Source organism: Gopherus evgoodei, chromosome 16 (genome assembly GCF_007399415.2).
Source record: "Gopherus evgoodei ecotype Sinaloan lineage chromosome 16, rGopEvg1_v1.p, whole genome shotgun sequence".
NCBI lineage: Eukaryota > Metazoa > Chordata > Testudines > Testudinidae > Gopherus > Gopherus evgoodei.
Window position 1 is genome coordinate 14,539,539 of NC_044337.1, and position 21,654 is coordinate 14,561,192.

At 43.4% G+C, this 21,654-nt stretch overlaps 1 protein-coding gene across 16 annotated transcripts in view; it reads right to left on the reverse strand.

Moving 5' to 3' along the window:
- The window catches only part of FNBP1 (formin binding protein 1), a 154,655-nt gene that overhangs the window by 35,747 nt on the left and 97,254 nt on the right, over window positions 1-21,654 (reverse strand). For 9 of the 16 annotated variants that reach the window (XM_030535349.1, XM_030535352.1, XM_030535351.1 and 6 more), the window contains exons 7-10: window positions 17,587-17,715; window positions 15,980-16,126; window positions 4,758-4,955; window positions 3,037-3,219 (exon numbers count right to left, since the gene is read on the reverse strand). In XM_030535349.1, the coding sequence (XP_030391209.1) occupies window positions 3,037-3,219; window positions 4,758-4,955; window positions 15,980-16,126; window positions 17,587-17,715 (657 nt within the window). The remainder of the gene's footprint in view (window positions 1-3,036; window positions 3,220-4,757; window positions 4,956-15,979; window positions 16,127-17,586; window positions 17,716-21,654) is intronic. The other 7 variants (XM_030535362.1, XM_030535360.1, XM_030535359.1 and 4 more) reach the window with 2 other exon arrangements.

Below are 21,654 nucleotides of genomic sequence, written 5' to 3' on the forward strand. Positions count from 1 at the left end.
TACAGACTCAGGCTCCTGCAAGTAGTCCACTGAAATCATGTGAATAAAGATTACAGAAACAACTAAGCATTTGCAGGATCAGGCCTGTTTTACTGTCTAGTTCTATTTGTTTTAGGGCTGTTGATCAACCATAGTTAACTCACGTGATTAACTCAAAAAATTAATCGTGATTGAAAAAATTAATCACAATAAATTGCAGTTTTAATTGCACTGTTAAACAATAGAATACCAATTGAAATTTATTAAATATTTTGGATGTTTTTCTACATTTTTAGATATATTGTATTCTGTGTTGTAATTGTAATCAAAGTGTATATTATTTTTATTACAAATATTTGCACTGTAAAAATGATAAACAAAAGAAATAGTATTTTTCAATTCACCTCACACAAATACTGAAGTGCAATCTCTTTATCGTGAAAGGGTAACTTACAAACGCAGATTTTGTTTAGTTACATAACTGCACTCAAAACCAAAACAGTGTAAATCTTTTGAGCCTACAAGTCCACTCAGTCCTACTTCTTGTTCTGCCAATCGACAAGACAAACGAGTTTATTTACATTGTTGGGAGATACTGCTGCCTGCTTCTTATTTACAGTGTCACCTGAAAGTGAGAACAGGCATTCTCATGGCACTTTTGTAGCCAGCGTTGCAAGGTATTTACATGCCAGATGTGCTAAACATTCATATGCTCCTTCATGCTTCGGCCACCATTCCAGAGGATATGCTTACATGCTGATGATGCTCGTTGAAAAAATGTGTCAATTAAATTTGTGACTTTACTCCTTTGGTATGGATGGGGGGGGAACTGCATGTCTCCTGCCTTGTTTTACCCGCATTCTGCATACATTTCATATTATAGCAATCTTGGATAATGACCCAGCACATGTTCATTTTAAAAACTTTCACAATAGATTTGACAACTCACAAATAAGGTACTGATGTGAGATTTCGAAAAATAGCTACAGCACTCGACCCTAGGTTTAAGAATCTGAAGTGCCATCCAAAATCTGAGAGGGACAAGGTGTGGAGCATGCTTTTAGAAGTCTTAAAAGAGCAACACTCTGATGCGGAAACTACAGAACCCAAGCCACCAAAAAAAGAACATCAACCTTCTGCTGGTGGCATCTGACTCAGATGATGAAAATGAACATGCGTCGGTCCACGCTGCTTGGATTGTTATTGAGCAGAACCCATCATCAGCATGGACGCATGTCCCCTGAAATGGTGGTTGAAGCATGAAGGGACATGAATCTTTAATGCATCTTGCAATGCCAGCTACAACAGTGCCATGAGAACACCTGTCCTCACTTTCAGGTGACACTGTAAACAAGAGGCAGGCAGCATTATCTCCCATAAATGTAAACAAACTTGTTTGTCTGAGCGATTGGCTGAACAAGAAGTAGGCCTGAGTGGACTTGCAGGTTCCAACATTTTATATTGTTTTATTTTTGAATGCAGGTTTTTGGGTTTTTTTACATAATTCTACATTTCTACATTCAACTTTCATTATAAAGAGATTGCACTACAGTACTTGTATTAGGTGAACTGAAAAAATACTATTTCTTTTGGGGTTGTTTACAGTGCAAATACTTGTAATAAAAAATAAATATAAAGTGAGAACTGTGCACTTTGTATTCTGTGTTGTAATTGAAATCAGTATATTTGAAAATGTAGAAAACATCCCAAAATATTTAACTAAATGGTATTCTATTATTGTTTAGCAGTGCGATTAATTTAATTGTTTGACAGCCCTAATCTGTTTCTCTCTCTCCAGGTATCTAACTAGGTGCCTGTGTGTATACAGCTCTATAAACATCAGCAGCTGTGTGCACATATATATGTTAGCCCAGGTTCTTGGCTTTGGGTGAGGAGAGCACAGCGCAACAGTGGTTTACACAATCTGGGCTGGCTGCCTGGAATAAGTGAGAGAGCCAGAGGGCCTCTAATTTATGCCTGCTGCCAATGACATCAAAAGGCCAATATGTCAGGCAGGGATCACTTGGGTGCAGGAAGACCTGGCCATGTCCACTTTGCTAGAAGCAAGGAGGACAGGAGCACAGGATCTGCAACAACAGCACCACATCACTGAAGGACTGACCTATCACTGGAGTGAAACTCACATGGCAATGGCAGCTGCTTTTGGGCCCCTTTGCACCGGTAGCATACCGCAAAGCAGCAGCACCACAATGCAACATCTGACACATTCTGTCAGAGCTATTTAAAAGAAATCTTATACACTGCTACCTCGATATAATGTCACCCGATAGAACACAAATTTAGATATAATGCAGTAAAACAGTGGTCCGGGGTGGGGGGCTGCACACTCCAGTGGATCAAAGCAAGTTCAATATAACATGGTTTCACCTATAACGCAGTAAGATTTTTTGGCTCCTAAGGACAGCGTTATATCAAGGTAGAGGTGTATGTGTCCTGTAGCCCCTGAGCATTGAGGTGTAAAGTTCTTACATACGGCATGGAATTCTAAATAGTGCACGTCCTTTCTCAGTCATGGGGAAAGCAAGTCAGTCCAGAATCCAACAGATTCTGCAGGCTCAATGGGAAACATCTGGAAGGCATATCTAGAAATACCGTGGTACAATTCTTCATGCTCCTGGATCTGGGGGAGGCAGCATGGGCCAACAGAGTGGAGCGTGTTCTTTCCCAGCTCTTCTACAGGCTGTGAGATCCTGGACAAACTCTCACTTAACTTCTCTGTGCCCTAGTGCTACTCGGTGAGGTACTTATTTTGTCTCTGTGTGAAGAGTTATTTAATATTACATGTCTCCATCCACCTTTGGGAAAAGGGAAGTGAACTTCTGTCCAAAAGGAACTGGTCATTTCAAACAGGAATCTGTTTTTGAGGTTTTGTTGTGGGGGTTTTGACTGCAAATGACTTTATAGCATTGGATTCCTCCGGTCTGTCTGTATGTTATGGTAAAACACAATGGCTTCATTCACAAAACAAGATTTTACATAACAGAACGTGCAATAAAAGAAAGACAGACAGCAAGCAGTATCCAGAGGAGAACTTACCCCGCGCTTTAGGCTCCTGAAGCAGTGGATTTTGGGTTTGGAGGTCATGAACTCGTTGAAGCGATGGGAGAGGGGTTCCTTTTGCTGCTTGGGAGACTGGGGGCCGTTGGGAACAGCAGAGGGTGAGGCAGAGGCAGGGGGAGGAGGAGGGGGCTGATGGGGGGATGTTAAAAGGGACATAAGCTACGTATAAGAGATGGAGAAGTGACAGAATAAAAAACCAAAATAAAAAGATAAAACACAAAACGAAAATAAGCATCAAAAACAATATTCAAAGTCCACAAAAAGCAATTAAAAACAAATAATTAAATATTTAAAGCCATGGTTCAAAAAAGAAGAAGGCGGGAAAACAGTGTTCGAGATTTGTGTTAAAAGAAGAATGTGATAAAAATGGGAGTTTTAGTAAGTAATGCAACGAAAAAATAACACTGAATAATTTGACAGAAAGCTCATGCAGACTCTTACATGCAAACTCTATTCCCATAGGTTACTCTGTGCTAGTTCTATGGGCCGGTCAGAATGACGCACATGTACAGATCTTTCAAATACCTGAATTTACACCAATCAAATTAGGAAGGTACTTTAGTGCCCAGTAGCGTTTCTATTATCTGGAAAACAACAAGCCTCATTCTTCCTGCTTTCTAGTCACTTTGCTCTATGCAAACCACATTTATCTTTTTAAAATTACACTACCAATTTACAAGAGAGGTGTTAGGTCACATTGTGCTGTTGGTTACATGAGTGTGAGCACCAGAGGAATTGATTCTCTCTTGCCATGCATTTCAGGCAATCATTTACATCAGCGAATGTACCATTCTGATTTGTTAATGTTCTGCTCTCACTTTGCAACTGCTGTCAATGGCTAGGGAAGGAGAAGCGCAACAGAAAATGAGGCTAAATCAATGGAGTTTTCTGGTTTTGCATTGGTGTAACAAAGAGCAGAATTTGTCTAGTCATCCTGATACAGACCGATAATCCCAGATAAATGTTGCCATGCATCCTGGTGTAAAATATGACAATGGAGAGAAGAGTTCAATGGATATAAATAATAGTGCGTTAAAAAAAAAAAATCAGCTGTACTGTAAAGGCTCGGTTAGATGTGTTGTGAAAAGATGAGTTACAGCCATTCCCCACTTCCAGGTTCCCCAACTGCTGTACCTATAGGGTGACCAGATGTCCCAATTTTATAGGGACAGTCCCGATTTTTGGTTTTTTTTCCTTATACAGGCTCTTATTCCCCCTCCCTCCACTCCCGTCCCGATTTTTCAGACTTGCTGTCTGGTCACCCTATGTACCCATGGTACAGATTGAAATGATAATGCAAATATAAAAAGCTGAGGAGAGTTTTAGAAGTATCAGAATACTGGAGTGAAGCTGCCCAAAAGTAAGAGAGTTAGTTCGCATGCACAGCACTGTGTAAACGCATACAATTCCGGATCTGAATTAGAAACAAATGGACGATGGCAAAGACAACTAAAAAGGTAAATAAACAAAGAGCAACACACTTTAAGAAATTATATAGAAATAAAAATATCTTAAAAGTAAACAACAAAATAAGACTATTACAAAACACACCATAATAGGACATCAGTTATTAGTTTTCTGAAACTAAAGTTCAGGTTTTTTTTAAGTCTTAAATTAAATTGCCAGGACTACTAAACAAGAAAGCCGTTAAAGGCTACAAACATACTGACACTGAAAGGAAGTCTGCAAGTCAGTACCTTATTTTTCTTGATGAATGGCCACAATTTGCCCTTGGATTTGCTGCCAGGCTTGGGCTCAGATTTTCCATCCCATCTGGAATTTGAAAGGCTGGATTCCGAGACAGTGCGTTTCATTGGCTGAGTGAAGTCTTCAAAGTCAATATCTCCTGGTGGTTCGAACCCTGATTTAAAGGCTTCTATTACCAGTAGTGAATCCTGAAATGCCACAAATACAATCTGTCTGTAAGTATGTTGCAAACCAATAAAAAGAATGGCTGTTAACGGAACAACAGTGTAAGAGTAGAGGAGGAAAAAGTTTCCTAGTCACAGTGAAGCATGCGATAGCTTAACAAAACCAACCTAATTGCTAACGGGTTTGTTAGCACCCAGTCCATCATTCCTATATAAAATCTGAGTCCAGTGTAGAAAGGTCTCATTGAGACCAACTGCTTCTTAAACCATCAATATTTTTAAATGGTCAAAGAACTAAGTATCATCTAAAGCAGAGGTGGGCAAATATGGCCCGCAGGACCCTCCTGCCCGGCCCCTGAGCTCCTGGCCCAGGAGGCTCGCCCCGGCCCCTCCCCCACTGTTCCCCATCCTCCGCAGCCCCAGCTCACGGCGCTGCCTGCGCAATGCTCTGAGTGGTGGGGCTGCGAGCTCCGGGGCAGCGCAGCTGCAGAGTCTAGCCTGACCCGGTGCTCTATGCTGCGCGGTGCATGGCTGGCTCCAGACGGGTGGCGCGGCTGCAGCCACAGTAAGGGGGCATGGAGCGGGGGGCAAAGAGGGTTGGATAGAGGTCAAGGGAGTTCAGGCTGGTGGTCGGGGGGCGTGTGGACAGGGGTTGAATGGGGGCAGGTGTCCTGCATGGGTGGGCAGTCAAGAAGGAGGGGGGGTTGGATGGGGTGGTGGAGGCAGTCAGAGGCAGAGGTTCCGGGGGCAGTCAGGGAGAAGGGGTAGTTGGATGGGTCGGGGGGGGGCAGTCAGGAAGGAGGTGGGGTTGGATGGGGTGGCATTGGGCAGTCAGGGGACAGGGAGAAGGGGTGGTTGGATGGGGTAGAGGTCCTGGGGGGGCAGTCAGGAAGGAGAGGAGGGGTTGGATGGGGTGGCGCAGGACAGTCAGGGGCAGGGGTTCTGGTGGGGGGGGTGTTCAGGGAGCAGGGGGATTTGGATGGGTCAGGAGTCCTGGGGCGGTCATCAGGGGGCCAGAAGCAGGGCGGGGGGGTGGCTAGGGGGTGGAGGCCGGGCCATACACCCCTCCCCTAACCGACCCTACATACAATTTCCAAAACCTGATGTGGCCCTCAGGCCAAAAAGTTTGCCAGTCCCTGATCTAAAGAAACAAGAAGTATGTAGCACTAACACCAAATGCAATCAGAAATCAAACAGGCAACATGGTTCACTGTAGAAGACATTGAAATGGGAGTTAAGAGATCTGAGTTCTTTTCTCAGATCTCTCACTAAGCTGCTATATGATCTTGGGCAAGTCACTTCACTTTCCTGTGCCTCAGTTTCCCAGTTGTAAAATTATGCTTAATCACCTTTATAAAGTGTTTTGAGGTCCACAGATCAAAAGTACTATGTAAATGCTCATTAGTATTCCTGTTTATTTCCCTTGAAAAAATTAAAACACCTGCGTTTGAATGGACAGCTTGCATTAGGTGACTCATAACAGCTTTTGCATGCACTCAGATTCGCTAATGGGCAGCCACAAAAAATCTTGTGCAATACAAACCTTCCATTATAGAATTGCTATGCTTGCAATTGCAAGCCAGATATCAAAAGCTCTGATAAATGCTGCTGTCTTACGGAGAATCAACTTAAATGCTAATTAGTCTTCTGCTGTTGTGAAAAGCAATGTGCCCTTCTGTCCACATTGAATTTCTGTAGACTAGAGGTTCTCAAACTGTGGGTCACGATCCAAAAGTGGGTCAGGACCTCATTTTAATGGGGTTGCCAGGCCTGGCTTAGACTTGCTAGGGCCTGGGGCTGAAGCTGACACCCAAGGGCTTCAGATGTGGGCACTGGGACTCAGGTTACAGGCCCCCAGCCTTGGGCTGAAGCCATGGGGCTTTGGTTCCCCACATCCCACCCCCGCAAGGCAGTGGGGCTCGGGCTTTGCCCCTCCTCCCGCACCTGTGGTGGTGGGACTTGGGCAGGCTCAGGCTTTCGTTCCCCTTCCTGGGGTTGTTTAGTAATTTTTGTTGTCAGAAGAGGGTCACGGTGCAATGAAATTTGAGAGCCCCTGTTGTAGACAACTACCTCATTCACAAAATGGCCACATATTGCATGCAATTATTTTACCTGTCTATTATCAGATAACTAACCAACCAAAACAGTAATGATACATAACATTCTTGTGCGTTAGATCTACAAACGTAGCAAATTTTCAGATGCAAATCTTCTAATTGCTAATGTGCGATTCACAGCAATTACATAAATGCATTTTAATCAAGTGGGCTTTTCAAACACCCAGGCTGTGATTTTTAAAGGAGCCTACTTTCCATAAAGCACATGAGACCAGATTTTCAAAATTCTCTCAACACTTACAAATCTGGCCAGATGTGCAAGAGTGCTCCACATCCTGTGCTGGATATCCGCTGGCCACTTATTCTGGTGCCTAAATGGAAGCTGAGATGTTCTGTAAAACTACCCCTACCTCACTTAAACAAAATCTAGCATGTACAAAATATTAATGCCTGGTGCAATGCAAACAAACTTTGGCTAAGTCCATTCACCATAGTTTTTAAAAGTGTCCTATCATGAGCCTCACCCCATTGAATATATGTTTCAAATCTGTAAACACAGAAAACTATTATTCTTTAAATTCTTTCTCCTATCATCCGTCCTTAATATACATATAATCTATTGGCTTTTCTGGGGAGGAAGCTCTTCATTTCATACCATATGGATATTTTCTCTCTCTCAGGTCATCAGAGATATTGCGCCATAGTCCCTAGAGGGCTCATTAGCCAATGGATATTAGGAATACTGCCATGTCACTGCACTTCAGAGAGAAGAGTGGTGCTTGACCACATTTTGTGGCTTTTGTTTGTATTCCTCTGAGCATATGGAAGCAGCCTAGCATGATATGCACATATCCAACCTGAATTAAGCAAATGAATTAAGCAAAGACTCGATACAAGATTTTCAACATCAGCTAAGGGGCTGAGGAGGAAGGATCCCACTGAAAGCTAATGAGATCTGTGCTCGTAAATCTATTAGGTGCTGTGTAAATCACCCCCATAAACCTTAAAGGAGGTACTGTAGCACTTTAGTTTCACCTTAGCTTGACATTAAAACTTGTCTAATTCTAAAGATATTTAATTATAAGCATGAAAGCAAAAGCTGGGGGGTGGCAAGAGAGAAAAAAAATCAAATTACATTATATACTTGTGCTTTATTCCATCCTTCTGAACCTTTCAATTCTTCTCCTTTAATTATATAATATTCCTTCCACATTGTCAAAACATCCTACCACTACAATGGAGCTAAAAATAACCAGCTCATTCTGTGTATCGGACAGTGAGAATGTCATAACAGGAACTCAGAAGTCCATAACAAATTAATCCTATCTACTGACAGAGCCTGCAGAGGCAAATTCCACACAGGTTCACTTAACAGTCACTGTGGTTTAGCCTTGAAATAATGACATCTGCCTTACAATGAAAACGAATGGAAAAAAGTAGCATGCACCTAATAAGTATATTAGAAATACAGAGACAAATTTTAGTCCCAGATAAATCCATGCAACGCCTCATTTATTTTAGTTGGAGTTCTGCATGCTGAGGAGAAGGGAGAATTTGATTCTTAACAAGTATACTACTTTTCAACAAGTGCAACAACTAAATAAATTAAGCCTGAAAAACTGGCAGCTTTGGAGGTGGACAGGAGAGTCGTTCAGTTTTCTTTCCAGCTAATGTGTAATGAATATTAAATATATCCAACATATCCTGTCAGTTCTTTACACTGAATAATGAAGCGGAACAAAAATGGTTTTCCAGAAGTCTCGCAAGGAGAAGTCCCCATATGTATTTCAGTGCTAGGGAACAGATACATAGACAAGGACATTCCGTTCTGCTTTGAGCTCCTTTGACTCTTGAACAGTCTCTGAAAATCAATTAGTTGATGGCAAGAAGTGTAATTCATTTACTTTCATTTTATTATGAAGCAGCACCTCCATCACACCTGCTAGAATCCACATGATGAATGGTTTAGCCCAGGCGTGGCCAACCTGTGGTTCCGGAGCCACCTGCGGCTCTTCAGAAGTTAATATGCGGCTCCTTGTATAGTCACCGACTCCAGGGCTGGAGCTACAGGCGCCAACTTTCCAATGTACTGGGGGTGCTCACTGCTCAACCCCTGACTCTGCCACAGGCCCTGCCCTCAGTCCACCCCTTCCTGCCCCCTCCCCTGAGCCTGCAGTGCCCTCGCTCCTCTCCCCTTCCTCCCAGAGCCTCCTGCACTCCACGAAACAGCTGATTGGGAGGTGTGGGGAGGGAGGGGGAGGTGCTGATTGGCAGGACTGCCGGTGGGTGGGAGGTGCTGGGAGCAGTATGGGGGGCTGCTGACATATGACTGTGGCTCTCTGGCAATGTACATTGGTAAATTCTGGCTCCTTCTCAGACTCAGTTTGGCCACCCCTGGCTTAGCCTCTCTGTACCTGAGGTTTCCTTAATGTAAATGTTGATAGCAACATATTTGTAATGTTTCCACTTTGGCAATTCAAGCCCATGGTGGCTCTTCATTTTTAATACTTCCCAGTCATCAGTTTATAGGGCAGATGGAAAGGAGATGGGTGTGACATTTTGATGCAGAAAGTAGCATCTTAGATACAGTGAAAGAAAAGTTCAAGCATTATTACTGCAGCTGCGTGAGCATGTGCATACCAGAGGAACAGATGGGATCTAACGGAGTATGCACACAACTCCCTCAGTGGGCTTGCTCATGTCATGTAAGGTGTGTGCAGACCTCTGAAGATCAAAGGCATAATACAAGCCGTATTACACACCATGTGACCACAACTGTGGTGCTTCCTATGGAGTTCACTCAATTATGTTTCCAGCAGAATAAATACATTGCAATTCTGGGTGCCACCTTCTTATTTACTATACGTACAGCACAATTTCAGCACTATAAATAGTAGACTTCATAGTTGCTGTATGGAACAGTATTATTTTTATAGATATTTGTAATACTAAATGTACAGAATTAGGTAAAGAGCCAGAAGATCCTCAGAATGTCAGTAATGGTCTTGCTATTAGCCTTTAACCTTTTAATGCCAAAAAGAACAAACATTGAAATCTTAAAGATCCGTACATTATTCAAACTAGAGTTAATTTGAGACACTTTGGTACAAAAGGCAGTGCTGCTCACTCCTGTGATTTTTTTTCATGTGTCTTACAATATCTGGTATTTTACTTAAACCCCCAATTCCTGGAGTCATGTTATTACACGAGAATCTCAGCTTTCATTAAAAAAAAAAAAAAAACACAACCACCAAATTTCTAGCCACCAGGGCTATGTAGAAAGCTAGAAAACATGGGTCAGGTGCACCCAAAAGGCTCAAACCCAAAAGCTAAATTAAAAGAACCCGTATTTATTATATTTAACAAGCTCATGATTTTTGAGCACTGTACTTGGGGTTGGGAATACTCTACTAGTGCTTGCAATGAACAAAATGCCAACATTTCTTGCATCTAAGAACTCCTGTCTCATCTCTGCATTGGTCACATATGAAAGCTCACAGTCTGACTTACCCAAAGCAGGGTTGCTCTTTTCCTGCCAGGGCAGGTTTTGAGTCTTGGCTCGTGTTCCTTTAACCACATACTATCAACAGTTCTCAGTGCATTCAGCCTTGCCTGAAAGCTGGCTCATTTTCAAAGCTGAATCCAGCCCAATCTAGGTAGGCTGTCCAGCTCCACACTCAGAATCCAGTATTTCCATAATTATGAGAATAATTACAATAAACAAATTTCTGCAACATTCAGTTTGATTTGTGGTTCTGTTGAAAAGCTAGAGCAAACATTTCTGCCACATAAGAATTGATCACTAAATATCTGAGAAAATACCCTTCATCTTCTAATTGATGCTGAAACCTATTTACTAAGGCCTTTTGTACACTACAGAGTTAAGTTGATGATCATATGCTGCTGTAATTACATCAGTTGTCCACGTCCACAGAACACTCCTTGTGTCAGTGGAGCGCATCCATAGTTGGTGCTCTGGCACTGACAGAGAGATCATTGCATCATGGGTTGCTATACCACTGTGTAACCAGCCACCCTCTGCTGCTGGGAGATCTGGGAGCGGATTGCAGTGCATCATGGGGGAATGCTCACCATCTCACGATGCAGTTATTTCCATCCCATCATTCCACGGGCTTCCGACTTCATTTTGCGCCGGTTTTGAATAGCCTCTGTAAACTGTGTGCCTGCCATCTCTGCCTGAAAGCATGGATCCTGAACTGCTGACTAGTCTGCTGATGAACATTATGAATGCAACACAGCTGGTCCTGCAATATTTCATGAGCAGGGAATAAAAGTGAATCTGTGGTGCATGCCCTGCTGTGTGCAATGGAAAGAAACAATTCAAGATTACAGCTGGTATTCACGAAGCAGCTGCACAAGGTGGACTGTTGGTACTGGGCTTGGGAAACAAGCACTGAGGGATGGTATCGCATCATGATGCATGTATGGGATGACGAGCAGTGGCTGCAGAACTTTCAGATGTGCAAAGCCAACTTCCTGGAACTGTGTGCGGAGGTCGCCCCTGCCCTGCAGTGCAAGGATACCAGAATAAGAGCTGCCCTCACAGTGGAAAAGCGAATGGCAATCGCTGTGTGGACGCTGGCAAATCCAGACTGCTACTGGTCAGTCACGAATCAGGTTGGAGTTGGAAAGTTCACCGTAGGGGCTGCGGTGATGCAACTGTGCAAAGCCATTAATTGTCCCCTGCCACAACAGACTAAGACTCTGGGTAATGTGCAGGAAATAATTGATGGCTTTGCAGCAATGGGATTCTCTAACAGCAGTGGAGTGATAGATCGCACGCATATCCCAATTTTGGTCCCAGATCAAACTGACATCAATGTGGGTTGGTCAAGGAAAGTGCATGATGCACGCATCTTTAGGAACACTGGACTGTATAGAAAGCTGCATACTGGAACTTTCTTTCTAGACCAGAAGATTCCAGTGGGGGATGTGCAATGCCCACTCTGCCAACCCTTTGCTCCCGTGGCTCATGAAACCTTACCCTGGGAACCTAAACAGTAGCAAGAAGTGCTTCAACAACAGGCCCAGCAGGTAGCAAATGAACACTGAATGTGCCTTTGGCAGATTAGAAGGTTGCTGGCACTGCCTTTTTGACAGGTTAGACTTCAATGAGGAAAATATTCCAATGATCATAGCAGTCTGCTGTGCTCTGCATAACATTTGCTTTGTTATAAATGAAGGGGGAAAAGTTTCCCCAGGGCTGGAGCGCTGGGGTGGATTGGCAGGCTGCTGATTTTGAGCAGTCAGATACCAGGGCAATTAGAGGGGCTCAATGTGGGGCTATTTCGAATCAGGGAGGCTTTGAAGGAGCATTTTGACAATGAGGCACAGTAATGTGTCTTTATGTGATGCATTCAGACAGACACTGTTTATTTGCCACCTTGAATGACCCCTGCAATGCTTGCTTCCTGAGCTTTAATTCTAGTGAGCAAACGTTCCTGCCTATAGCCACTGTATTTGAATTTTAGCAGCAACTACCATGTGCATGACATAAATAAAGACTCATTTTGTTTCAAAGACTACACTTTAATTAAAGGATAACTTTTTATTTTTTCCCCCAAACTGCGGACATGGCAACGAGGAAGCGTCTCTCGGTTAAGCCTCTCCAGTTGTGTGTAACTCCAGCTTTCATCATGAAACCAAGCTCTCCGGGTGGAGTGCAAGGGGTATGGCGATGGAACGGGAACATGCAGGGAATGTGTTGGGGGAGTTTGGAAAGGGCATGGAATGACGTTCTGTATTAGCTGCAGAGGGAGTCATGCACGGATGTGCTCAGACTGCAGCGCTATGAGGGACTTGAGCCTCTCTGTCTGGCCCTCCAATAGCTTTATCATCCACTCTTGTTCTTCTATTATCATCTCCTTTCCAGGCTATCCAGCCTGAGTTTTTCATTAACTGTATGGTTTGTGAAGAGGGTCACTACATGCACCTAGAGAGAATATTCTGAATATTGGCACCTTTTTCCACAGGCTTGGGTAATCAAACCTGATATCTCACTTCTGAGGGTAACCCAGGATGCAAGGGTGCATGTCCTGCACGTGTGCAGTTTCAGACCAGGTCCGTATGCTGCTCACCTGTATGCTACTTTGGTCCCTGCAGAAATAATTGCCGGCTGGCATGGAGTAGGGGGACAGACAAGGCAGCTTTGCCAAGGAACCTTTAGCAGAGGATTGCAGAGTACCTACATGAAAGTGCCCTGTGGAGGATTCCCAAGACATCCCAGTGTACATTAACAAACTTTTCCACAGGGTCCCCAGTGCATAGCTGCATAGGCTTTGTTGTTAATTTCTCTCTCTTATCCCTTCTCTATCATATAACAAAGTAAATGAGACCTCAATCTCCTATCGCTGTGCAGTACCAAAGCAAAACACATGCTTACCAAAGCTTGCCTCTCCTGCTTCATGTGAGCCAGAGTGCTAGGTCTGGCTAGACCCCTCCGGAGTCAAAACCAGATACTGGCTTGACACACCACCAGATGACTCTGTTGCATGTCCCACATGCTTCTCCAACTCCACTTCCTCATCCACCACTTCGTCCTCAGGGATGCCTCCATTGGCCGCTGCCTTCAGCCCAATGTGTCCATAGGGCTCTTGGTGGTGGGGTTACCACCTAGGATGGCATGCAGCTCCTTATAGAAGCAGCATGTCTTTGGTGCTGCACCAGAGCAACAGTTGGCCTCCCTTGCCTTCTGGTATGCCTGCCGCAGCTCCTTGATCTTAGCATGGCACTGCTGCATGTCCCTTTTGTGTCTCTCACCCTGCATGCCACGAGCAATCTGCCCACAGATATCAAAGTTCCTACGACTTGAGCGATGCTGCAACTGCACAGCCTCCTTTCCCCACAGACCCAGCAGATCCAACAGCTCTGGCACACTCCATGTGGGAGCCTGTCTGTTGCAGAAAGTCAGCATGGTCTCCTGGGAAGATGCTGTGTGAATAGTCTATGCCATCCAAACAGGAAATTCAAAAATTCCCAGGCATTTAAACGGGAGAGTGGCACATGCCTGTGTACCTTCAGGGCAGTGGAGTCAAACTGCTGACCAGTGCGGTCATGATGGGCACTATGGGACACTTCCTGGAGGCCACTTAGGGCGACATACGCAAGTGCTGTCTACACTGATACTGCGCCACTCTAATTATGTTGCAAAAAGCTCTATGCCTCTTGCCGAGGTGGTTTTATTTTGTCTGTGTAGCAGGGGAGTTACATCAGTGAGAAGAGCATTTCAATGTGTACACCTCCACTATTTTGCTGATGAAAGCTGATTTTTGTCGACAATACTGTGTAGTGTATACAAACCCTAACAGTCACATCTTTAGAACACATTATCTTATCTAAATACACCCAAACAAAACATTTATGTATAGAATGCATGTTAATGGAGTAAATTTGGTAGAGAAACTTTTCCTTCCTAAAAGACAAACGACCCCATGGATTAACTTGCTAAACGAATCCATTTGTGAGAAGAACAGATTTTTTTCATGCATCCGACGAAGTGGGTATTCACCCACGAAAGCTCATGCTCCAATACATCTGTTAGTCTATAAGGTGCCACGGGACTCTTTGCTGCTTTTACAGATTTTTTTTCTGTAAGAAGACAACAAAGCAACTACCTTTTCATACAAAAGAACAGCACTAGAGCTATCCTTAGTTAACATGTGACAGAGGAACACCTTTTCGGTGCACTACCTGGGTTTGGGTGCAAGTTCTGTGTTTCAGTTTCTCTCTTAACAGTGTACAGTAACTCCCCTCACTTAACGCTGTAGTTCTGTTCCTGAAAAATGCGACTTTCAGCAAAATGATGTTAAGCGAATCCAATTTCCCCATAAGAAAGAATGTAATGGGGGGGGTTAGGTTCCAGGGGGATTTTTTTTGGCCATACAGTACAGTACTATAGTTGAGAGGTGCCCCCACCTTACCCCACACAGGCAGGCGCCTATTGGCACTGGAGACAATGAGGCAGGCAAGGAGGCTGAAGGTGCAGTACGCTAGGAGCATGTTGCACAGCAGCATCTTCCCCTACTCTGCAAGCACCAGGGGCCAGGGGCTCAACCCTTGGCCCGCCCATGCCACCTCTTCCCCCAAGCCCCCACCCTTAACCTGTCTCTTCTTCCCCCCCTCCCCCTTTACTCTACATGCCACATCCTTGCTCTTTCCCCTGCCTCCTGCCAGCAGCAATCAGCTGACTTGCGGCGTTCAGGAGAGAGGGGGCTCCTCCCCTCCCCTCCTCCTCCCCTGTCCCTCCTGAACACCACAAGCCAGCTGATTGCTGCAGGCAGAAGGCAGGGAAGGGAGGTGGGAGATGCGGCGCATCTTCGCTGCTCCCTTCTCCCTCCTGCCCGCAGCAATCAGCTGGCTTGTGGTGTTCAGGGAACAGGAGGGAGAGGGGAGGAGCGAGGACTCAGCGCGCAGGCTCCCCCTCCCTCCCCCCCAGCCTCCTGCCTGTGGCAATCAGGTTTGAGGCATTCGGGAGGCAGGGGGAGCCTGCACACCATGTTCTCGCTCCAACCCCGCCCCCCGAACGCTGCAAGCCCGCTGATTGCCGCGGGCAGGAGGCAAGGGGAGGAGGGGGAAGGCACTGATCTGCAGGGTCTTCTGGTAGGCGGGAGGCGCTGTTGGGGAGGGGACGGGGACACATAAGGGAACTGATAGGGCGGCTGCCAGCTGTGGACAAAGCAGGCAGCCAAACGATGTTATAGCAAAGCATTGCACAACTTTAAATGGAACATGTTCTGCAATTGAGCAGGGACGTAAGATCGAAACAACCTTAAGCGAGAGGACCTTAAGTGGGGAGTTACTGTAGCTGGTTGTAAGCAGTTTGGGGCAGGGACCATCTTTATGTTCTGTGTCTGTATAGTGCCCAGTACAATAGGGTTCTAGCTCCCGACTTGCACTCCTAGGTTTTATTATACAACTAATAAATAATAAAGAACACAGGAGAAAGAAGAAGATACAAGATTCAGCACTTACATTTTTCTGATCAATTGATTCTGCTGCCTTTGTTATTCCATCCAGACACTTCCCAATTATGGGGATCACCTGGCGGTCCACTTCTGCATAGGTTTTCATGCATTCGCCTATCCTCACTATCCTCCTTTCCTCCATCTCTTGTATTTTCTGAAACATTACATTTCACTTTGATCAAACATCAAAAGTTATTTCACAGTTTCAATTAACTTTAAATTTCTGCAACAAAACAGCTCCTGTTATATTAATTGTTTAAATAAGACTTTAAACCCAGGCAAATTAAGATGGTTATTCTCATGTACTGTATGGTTTAGTGATAGTAGAGATCAAAGGATGGCCTCAGAATAATCTCCACATTACTTTATAATGTTTATATCAGGGCATCTCAACATAGCGCCCTATTGATCACTACAGAGTGCCAAGGATCTCAATATCTGTTCCACTGACCTCTGGTTTAGGACACAGGAAAACCAGATGTTGCATATTTCTGTTATGATGGATCATAAGAGGAGGCACAGTGTGTGTCCAGGTGTCAAAGGTGTATGTTTCATGTTGAAACATGAGATCTGATAGGACACTGACTGCTGAGAACCATCCCCTCATATGCATTTTTTTCCTGTTAAACTGTGACCCAACCATGACCAACAGAAAAATGGAACAATTACAGGAAAGAACACTGATATTATTCTTTTAAAAGTAAAACAAGCTCTCTGAATGCTATTTTAACACTTAAAGCAAAGCAAGGGAATTTTCTGGAGCATTGGTAACGCACAGGAACCCAAACTATGCTTAGCCAAGGATGCAAGTTCTATTCTGCTTACCAGATCCAACGTTTTATGGTCTCTAAAGGCCTTGTAAAAAGTGTATACATGGCCTGGGGATGCTGCTTTTTTTTTTTTTATAACACAAAATACCTTGGAATAATTTATCCTAGACATTGGCTTGAATGACCATGCATAAAGAGCACAGCAGTTTCTCTCTGCCATGTCTTTTTTGGTCATCATCTGACATTTTTAGTAAACGCAATCAAACTGTAAGCATCTGCCCCCTTGACATCCATTAAGTTACTGCCCTGCATTAACGTGGTATAAATCTAAACATCTTTGAAATCGAGGTTTGAAAACAGGTCACAAAGGAGCACAAGGTTTTATAGATGACAATTCTCTCAGTTGATTCTTGCCCTGACAATGCAAGCAATGCTCTCATTCCCCAGACACGTGGACATAGAGTATAATAAAACGAGACTATGAGTAATGTCATCAGGCATGCCCCTTCCTGCCATACCAAGTAGCAGACTCCCACCTCCCACATTATCAATCAGTCTGGTAGCTAGCCCAGAGGTCAGAGGGAGTTTAGTAGACTGAACCCCAGAACATCTCTCTGGATTCATAGGAATTGTTGCTCCCACCAAAGAGAGCAACAACTTCTTTTAGAGATCCTGGGTTGCTGCATCATGTCCAGTGTCTGCTAATGTGGTGCTGTGGTTTCTGAAGAGCAAAGAACTGGTATCACAGAATTAAGCTGGCTTACCAATGCATTTGCAATGTATCTAGTCGATGTAGCCACACCAAGAACACAGGCTGCTGTAAGTCAGTACTATGAGATCTCACCTGGAAGATGTTTGGTATGTGGGTGTGATAATGTTCGTGTTGGTCGTGGTTGAATTTCTGAAGAATGGATGAGTATTCTGCTTTGCTGTCTTCTGCCATTTGATGTCGTATTTGTGCTTGCTGTCTTGCCTGAGGAAAAGCCAAAACAACATTATATTTTACGCTATTTAAAGGTAAGTTGCACCAGACTAGGACTGTATGGTTTTAGCCACTCCGATTTTATTCCTACTGTAATGACCACTATTCAGCACACACTAAACTTGATGGGAAACATTCGCAGATGGATCTTTGCACACTTTCCATTTTTACCATGTCTGTTCATTCTCCTCCTCCATTAAATATTACCTGCTCCAAGTATTTGTTCCAAATTTACACTGCCAAAATTCATAGTCTTTATTTTTCCTTTTCATGTTCTCACTTTTGACATCCAGGAATCTACTCTGCACTTTGCAGGACCTGCCCTTTTCTAAATACTCTGAATAGTTGGGACCAATCCCGTGAACCTTCTGCGCTTCAAGATCTCTTTGAAATCATGGAGATAAGCACTTTGAGAGCTTGCAAGACCAGACTCTTTAGAACTGTGTTCTTAGTTTAACTAAGATGATAATGGTTATTATGCCCCAAACATGCCTTCAGTTCTGACATCACCACTCATTTTCATTATTATCTGAGGAAGAAATCTTGTACCATAGCTGTAATGTTACTGCTCAGTTTATTTCCTCTGATTCCTATGCTCCAGTTTATGTTTGGGCAGCTGATCTCTCCTATTCTCACCAATTTGTTCTTTCCATGCACATGTTTGAATTCTGTGATCATCCCCTTATTCCCATAACAAGACTGTCACAGCCAGAACTCATCCAGCTCTCTCCTCTCTTCCTTACTTCTGAACATCTCTTGACCCATATGGCTGGTCTTCCCACTCTACCCCAGGCCTGCTCAGATGTTTTCTGCTCTCCTCTGAACAATCTACGTCCCTGTTAGCCAGCAAAGATTTTTTGCTTCCCCACACTAGAACCAATACCACAATGCTGTGATCCCACCACGCTCTTCCCAATGCTCCTGCATTTACACAGATGCACTTCCATGAATGACTCCTTCCTTCATATTTGCTGATCTCTCTCTCTCTTTTTAGATTCTCCTTCCTGAGACCTTCTGTCATCCGTTACACTGTCCAATATTATTTTCCTCTTTGTCTACCCCATCTGTTTATTTTAGCTGCCTTTTCCTTCCTCGCTGTTGGCCTTTGCACAGCATCCCTCCCTTCCTCCCTCACCCCATAAGCCTTTGCCTCCTATCCTGTGTACACTTGTTCACTCTCTCCTGGTTTCTATTTTCTCAGCCATTGCATTGTTGCCCGTTCTGTTCTGACATATCACACCTCACCTGTATGTGCTCTCATCTGTTCCAAAAAGAGTCTCGTGTCCCTGGACCAAATGCTGGCCTCAGATAAGTTAACTGAAATTTTGTCATTGATTTCAATGCGATCAAGATTTGGCCACGTACACCTAAACCCTCCTGCCTGCACTAGCTCTTCAGGTATCCAGGCATGCTCCTAATCTGACAGTTTTTATCTAACCCTTGGAGCAGAGCTGAGAATATTTCTGGAGGTTTTGAATTTTAAGATTCATTCCTAAAATACTGCCAGGTTCAATCACTCATTCCCTCCCAAAACAATCCTATTAGAATAGTTCAGAATTGGGTTATTCTGTGAACTGTTCCAGGCAGACAATAGTTTCCTGACAATAAATCCACATAAAATATCAAATCATGAAACATTTTACGCATGATAAATGGAAAGTAACAAATTGTGCCAGAAGGTTTCAGGTCTCCTGTTCCTCATCTATTCATCCAGCTCATAGATATCACCTAATTATTTATTTCACTCAGTTCTGCAATTTCTTTTGCAAGCACATATGATTGAAAAATTTTCCTGGATTCATCTTATCTTAGTCTCATAAAGCGATGTAAGAACGCCAGTGAGACCTCATTGGGCATGATGTGCATGTCAAGAGCCAAAACAGTAGCATTAAATGCAAAATACTATAATTAGAAACAGATAAGTGAACTAAATCAAAGAAAACATCCATATGAAATGTTCCCAAGATTCTTCAGCTTTCTGCTAATTATGGTAAGCAAGCATGTATGTCTTCAGGAATTTTATTTATACTCAATGAAATCCCTAGAGGACAGTTCAGTTGTTTTTCTACATGAGAGCTATATTATACACACATATTTGCATTAAATTTGTCTAAGGAACAATTATTGCTACATTTTTACACTGAAAAACACAATATAAAAATGAAGTCAACCATACATTATTATTTTTACCTGGCAGATTTTTGTAAGATTGTCCCTTCCCCCACCTCTTACTCATGGTCCAGCTGCTATAGAGAAATATTTACTTATGAATCCAATTCTGTACAGCCATCTAAGAGCAATCCATTGTTTGAACTAAGTTCTATGGACAATGAGCTGCCATCATTTCTTGACTTCATCGTTGAAACATAAAACAAGTAATTCGTTAATAGAGATTCAGGGCCTGGTCCTGCAAATCATTCCCACAAGGAGGCCCATTAGTTTCACATGAGTAAAGTATCTCATGTCTAAATGTTTGCAGGACATGGCTCATAGTTTTCAATGTGAGTGTAAGTGTCCCAAAATAAAAGAACACAGCAGATGAGTAACTAGAATTGGTTACATTCCAAGACGAGAATTCCTATCTGAGAGCCACAGTAATGTTATTGTTCCTCCTCATCTTTTTTTTTTTTTGCATTGGGCAAGCTCAAGACATTTTAAATGTTTTTCCAGTGAGGTATTTTGATCTTAAAATAAAATATAAAAAGAGCCTGAATATATATATATTTTTTACTTACTACTAACATCACCACTAATATTAACAGAGTTATATTTTATAGCTCTGTTCTTGTACTCCGGTGGGAGTTACAAAATAATGAAAATATGAATTGGGAACATTACATTTCAGATTCCGAATCCTAATAGATGCAGTAGTCTAGAGCTACAGGCACTGAGTCACACAGTCACACTGGAGAGGGAATCACAGGAATAATTTAAAGGCAAACTGCACATGAAATAAAATACAAAACTCTTTTTTTTTTATCCTTTACTGCTCATTTATACATAAAGAAAGCTCTAAAGAGATGGAGTTATCCCTGTTTCTTTTTACATTAGAAATTTCTGGTTTTGGCTTGGCTTTTCCTAGAGGACAGGCTTTGGAAGACCAGATCCATGACCTCAGAAGTGAGTGCGTGAAACCTGAGCTGCACCTTTTTCAGCTTTTTCTCCCTTCTCCTTTCAAGTGGTCTGGGTCCATAGAACCAGAGCTCAGGTTTAAACCTCCAGATGTGAAGTCACATTCCAAGTCTTCCAAAGACTGACAGAATTCTCCAGAAGAATAAATATATGTCAAGACTAGTTAGTTACAATATAACCAAACAACAACAAAAAATGAGGTCATCTGTATACATCCTTTTCATTAATGATCTGGAGGATGGCGTGGACTGCACTCTCAGCAAATTTGCAGATGACACTAAACTGGGAGGAGTGGTGGATACACTGGAGGGTAGGGATAGGATACCAGAGGGACCTAGACAAATTAGAGGATTGGGCAAAAAGAAACCAGATGAGGTTCAACAAGGACAAGTGCAGAGTCCTGCACTTAGGACGGAAGAATCCCATGCACTGCTACAGACTAGGGGCTGAGTGGCCAGGCAGCAGTTCTGCAGAAAAGGACCTAGGGGTTACAGTGGACGAGAAGATGAATATGAGTCAACAGTGTGCCCTTGTTGCTGAGGCTAACAGCATTTTGGGCTGTATAAGAAGGGGCATTGCCAGCAGATCGAGGGATGTGATCTTTCCCCTCTATTCGACATTGGTGAGGCCTCATCTGGACTACTCTGTCCAGTTTTGGGCCCCACACTACAAGAAGGATGTGGAAAAATTAGAAAGAGTCCAGTGGAGGGCAACAAAAATGATGAAGGGGCTGGAGCACATGACGTATGAGGAGAGGCTGAGGGAACTGGGCTTGTTTAGTCAGCAGAAGAGAAGAAT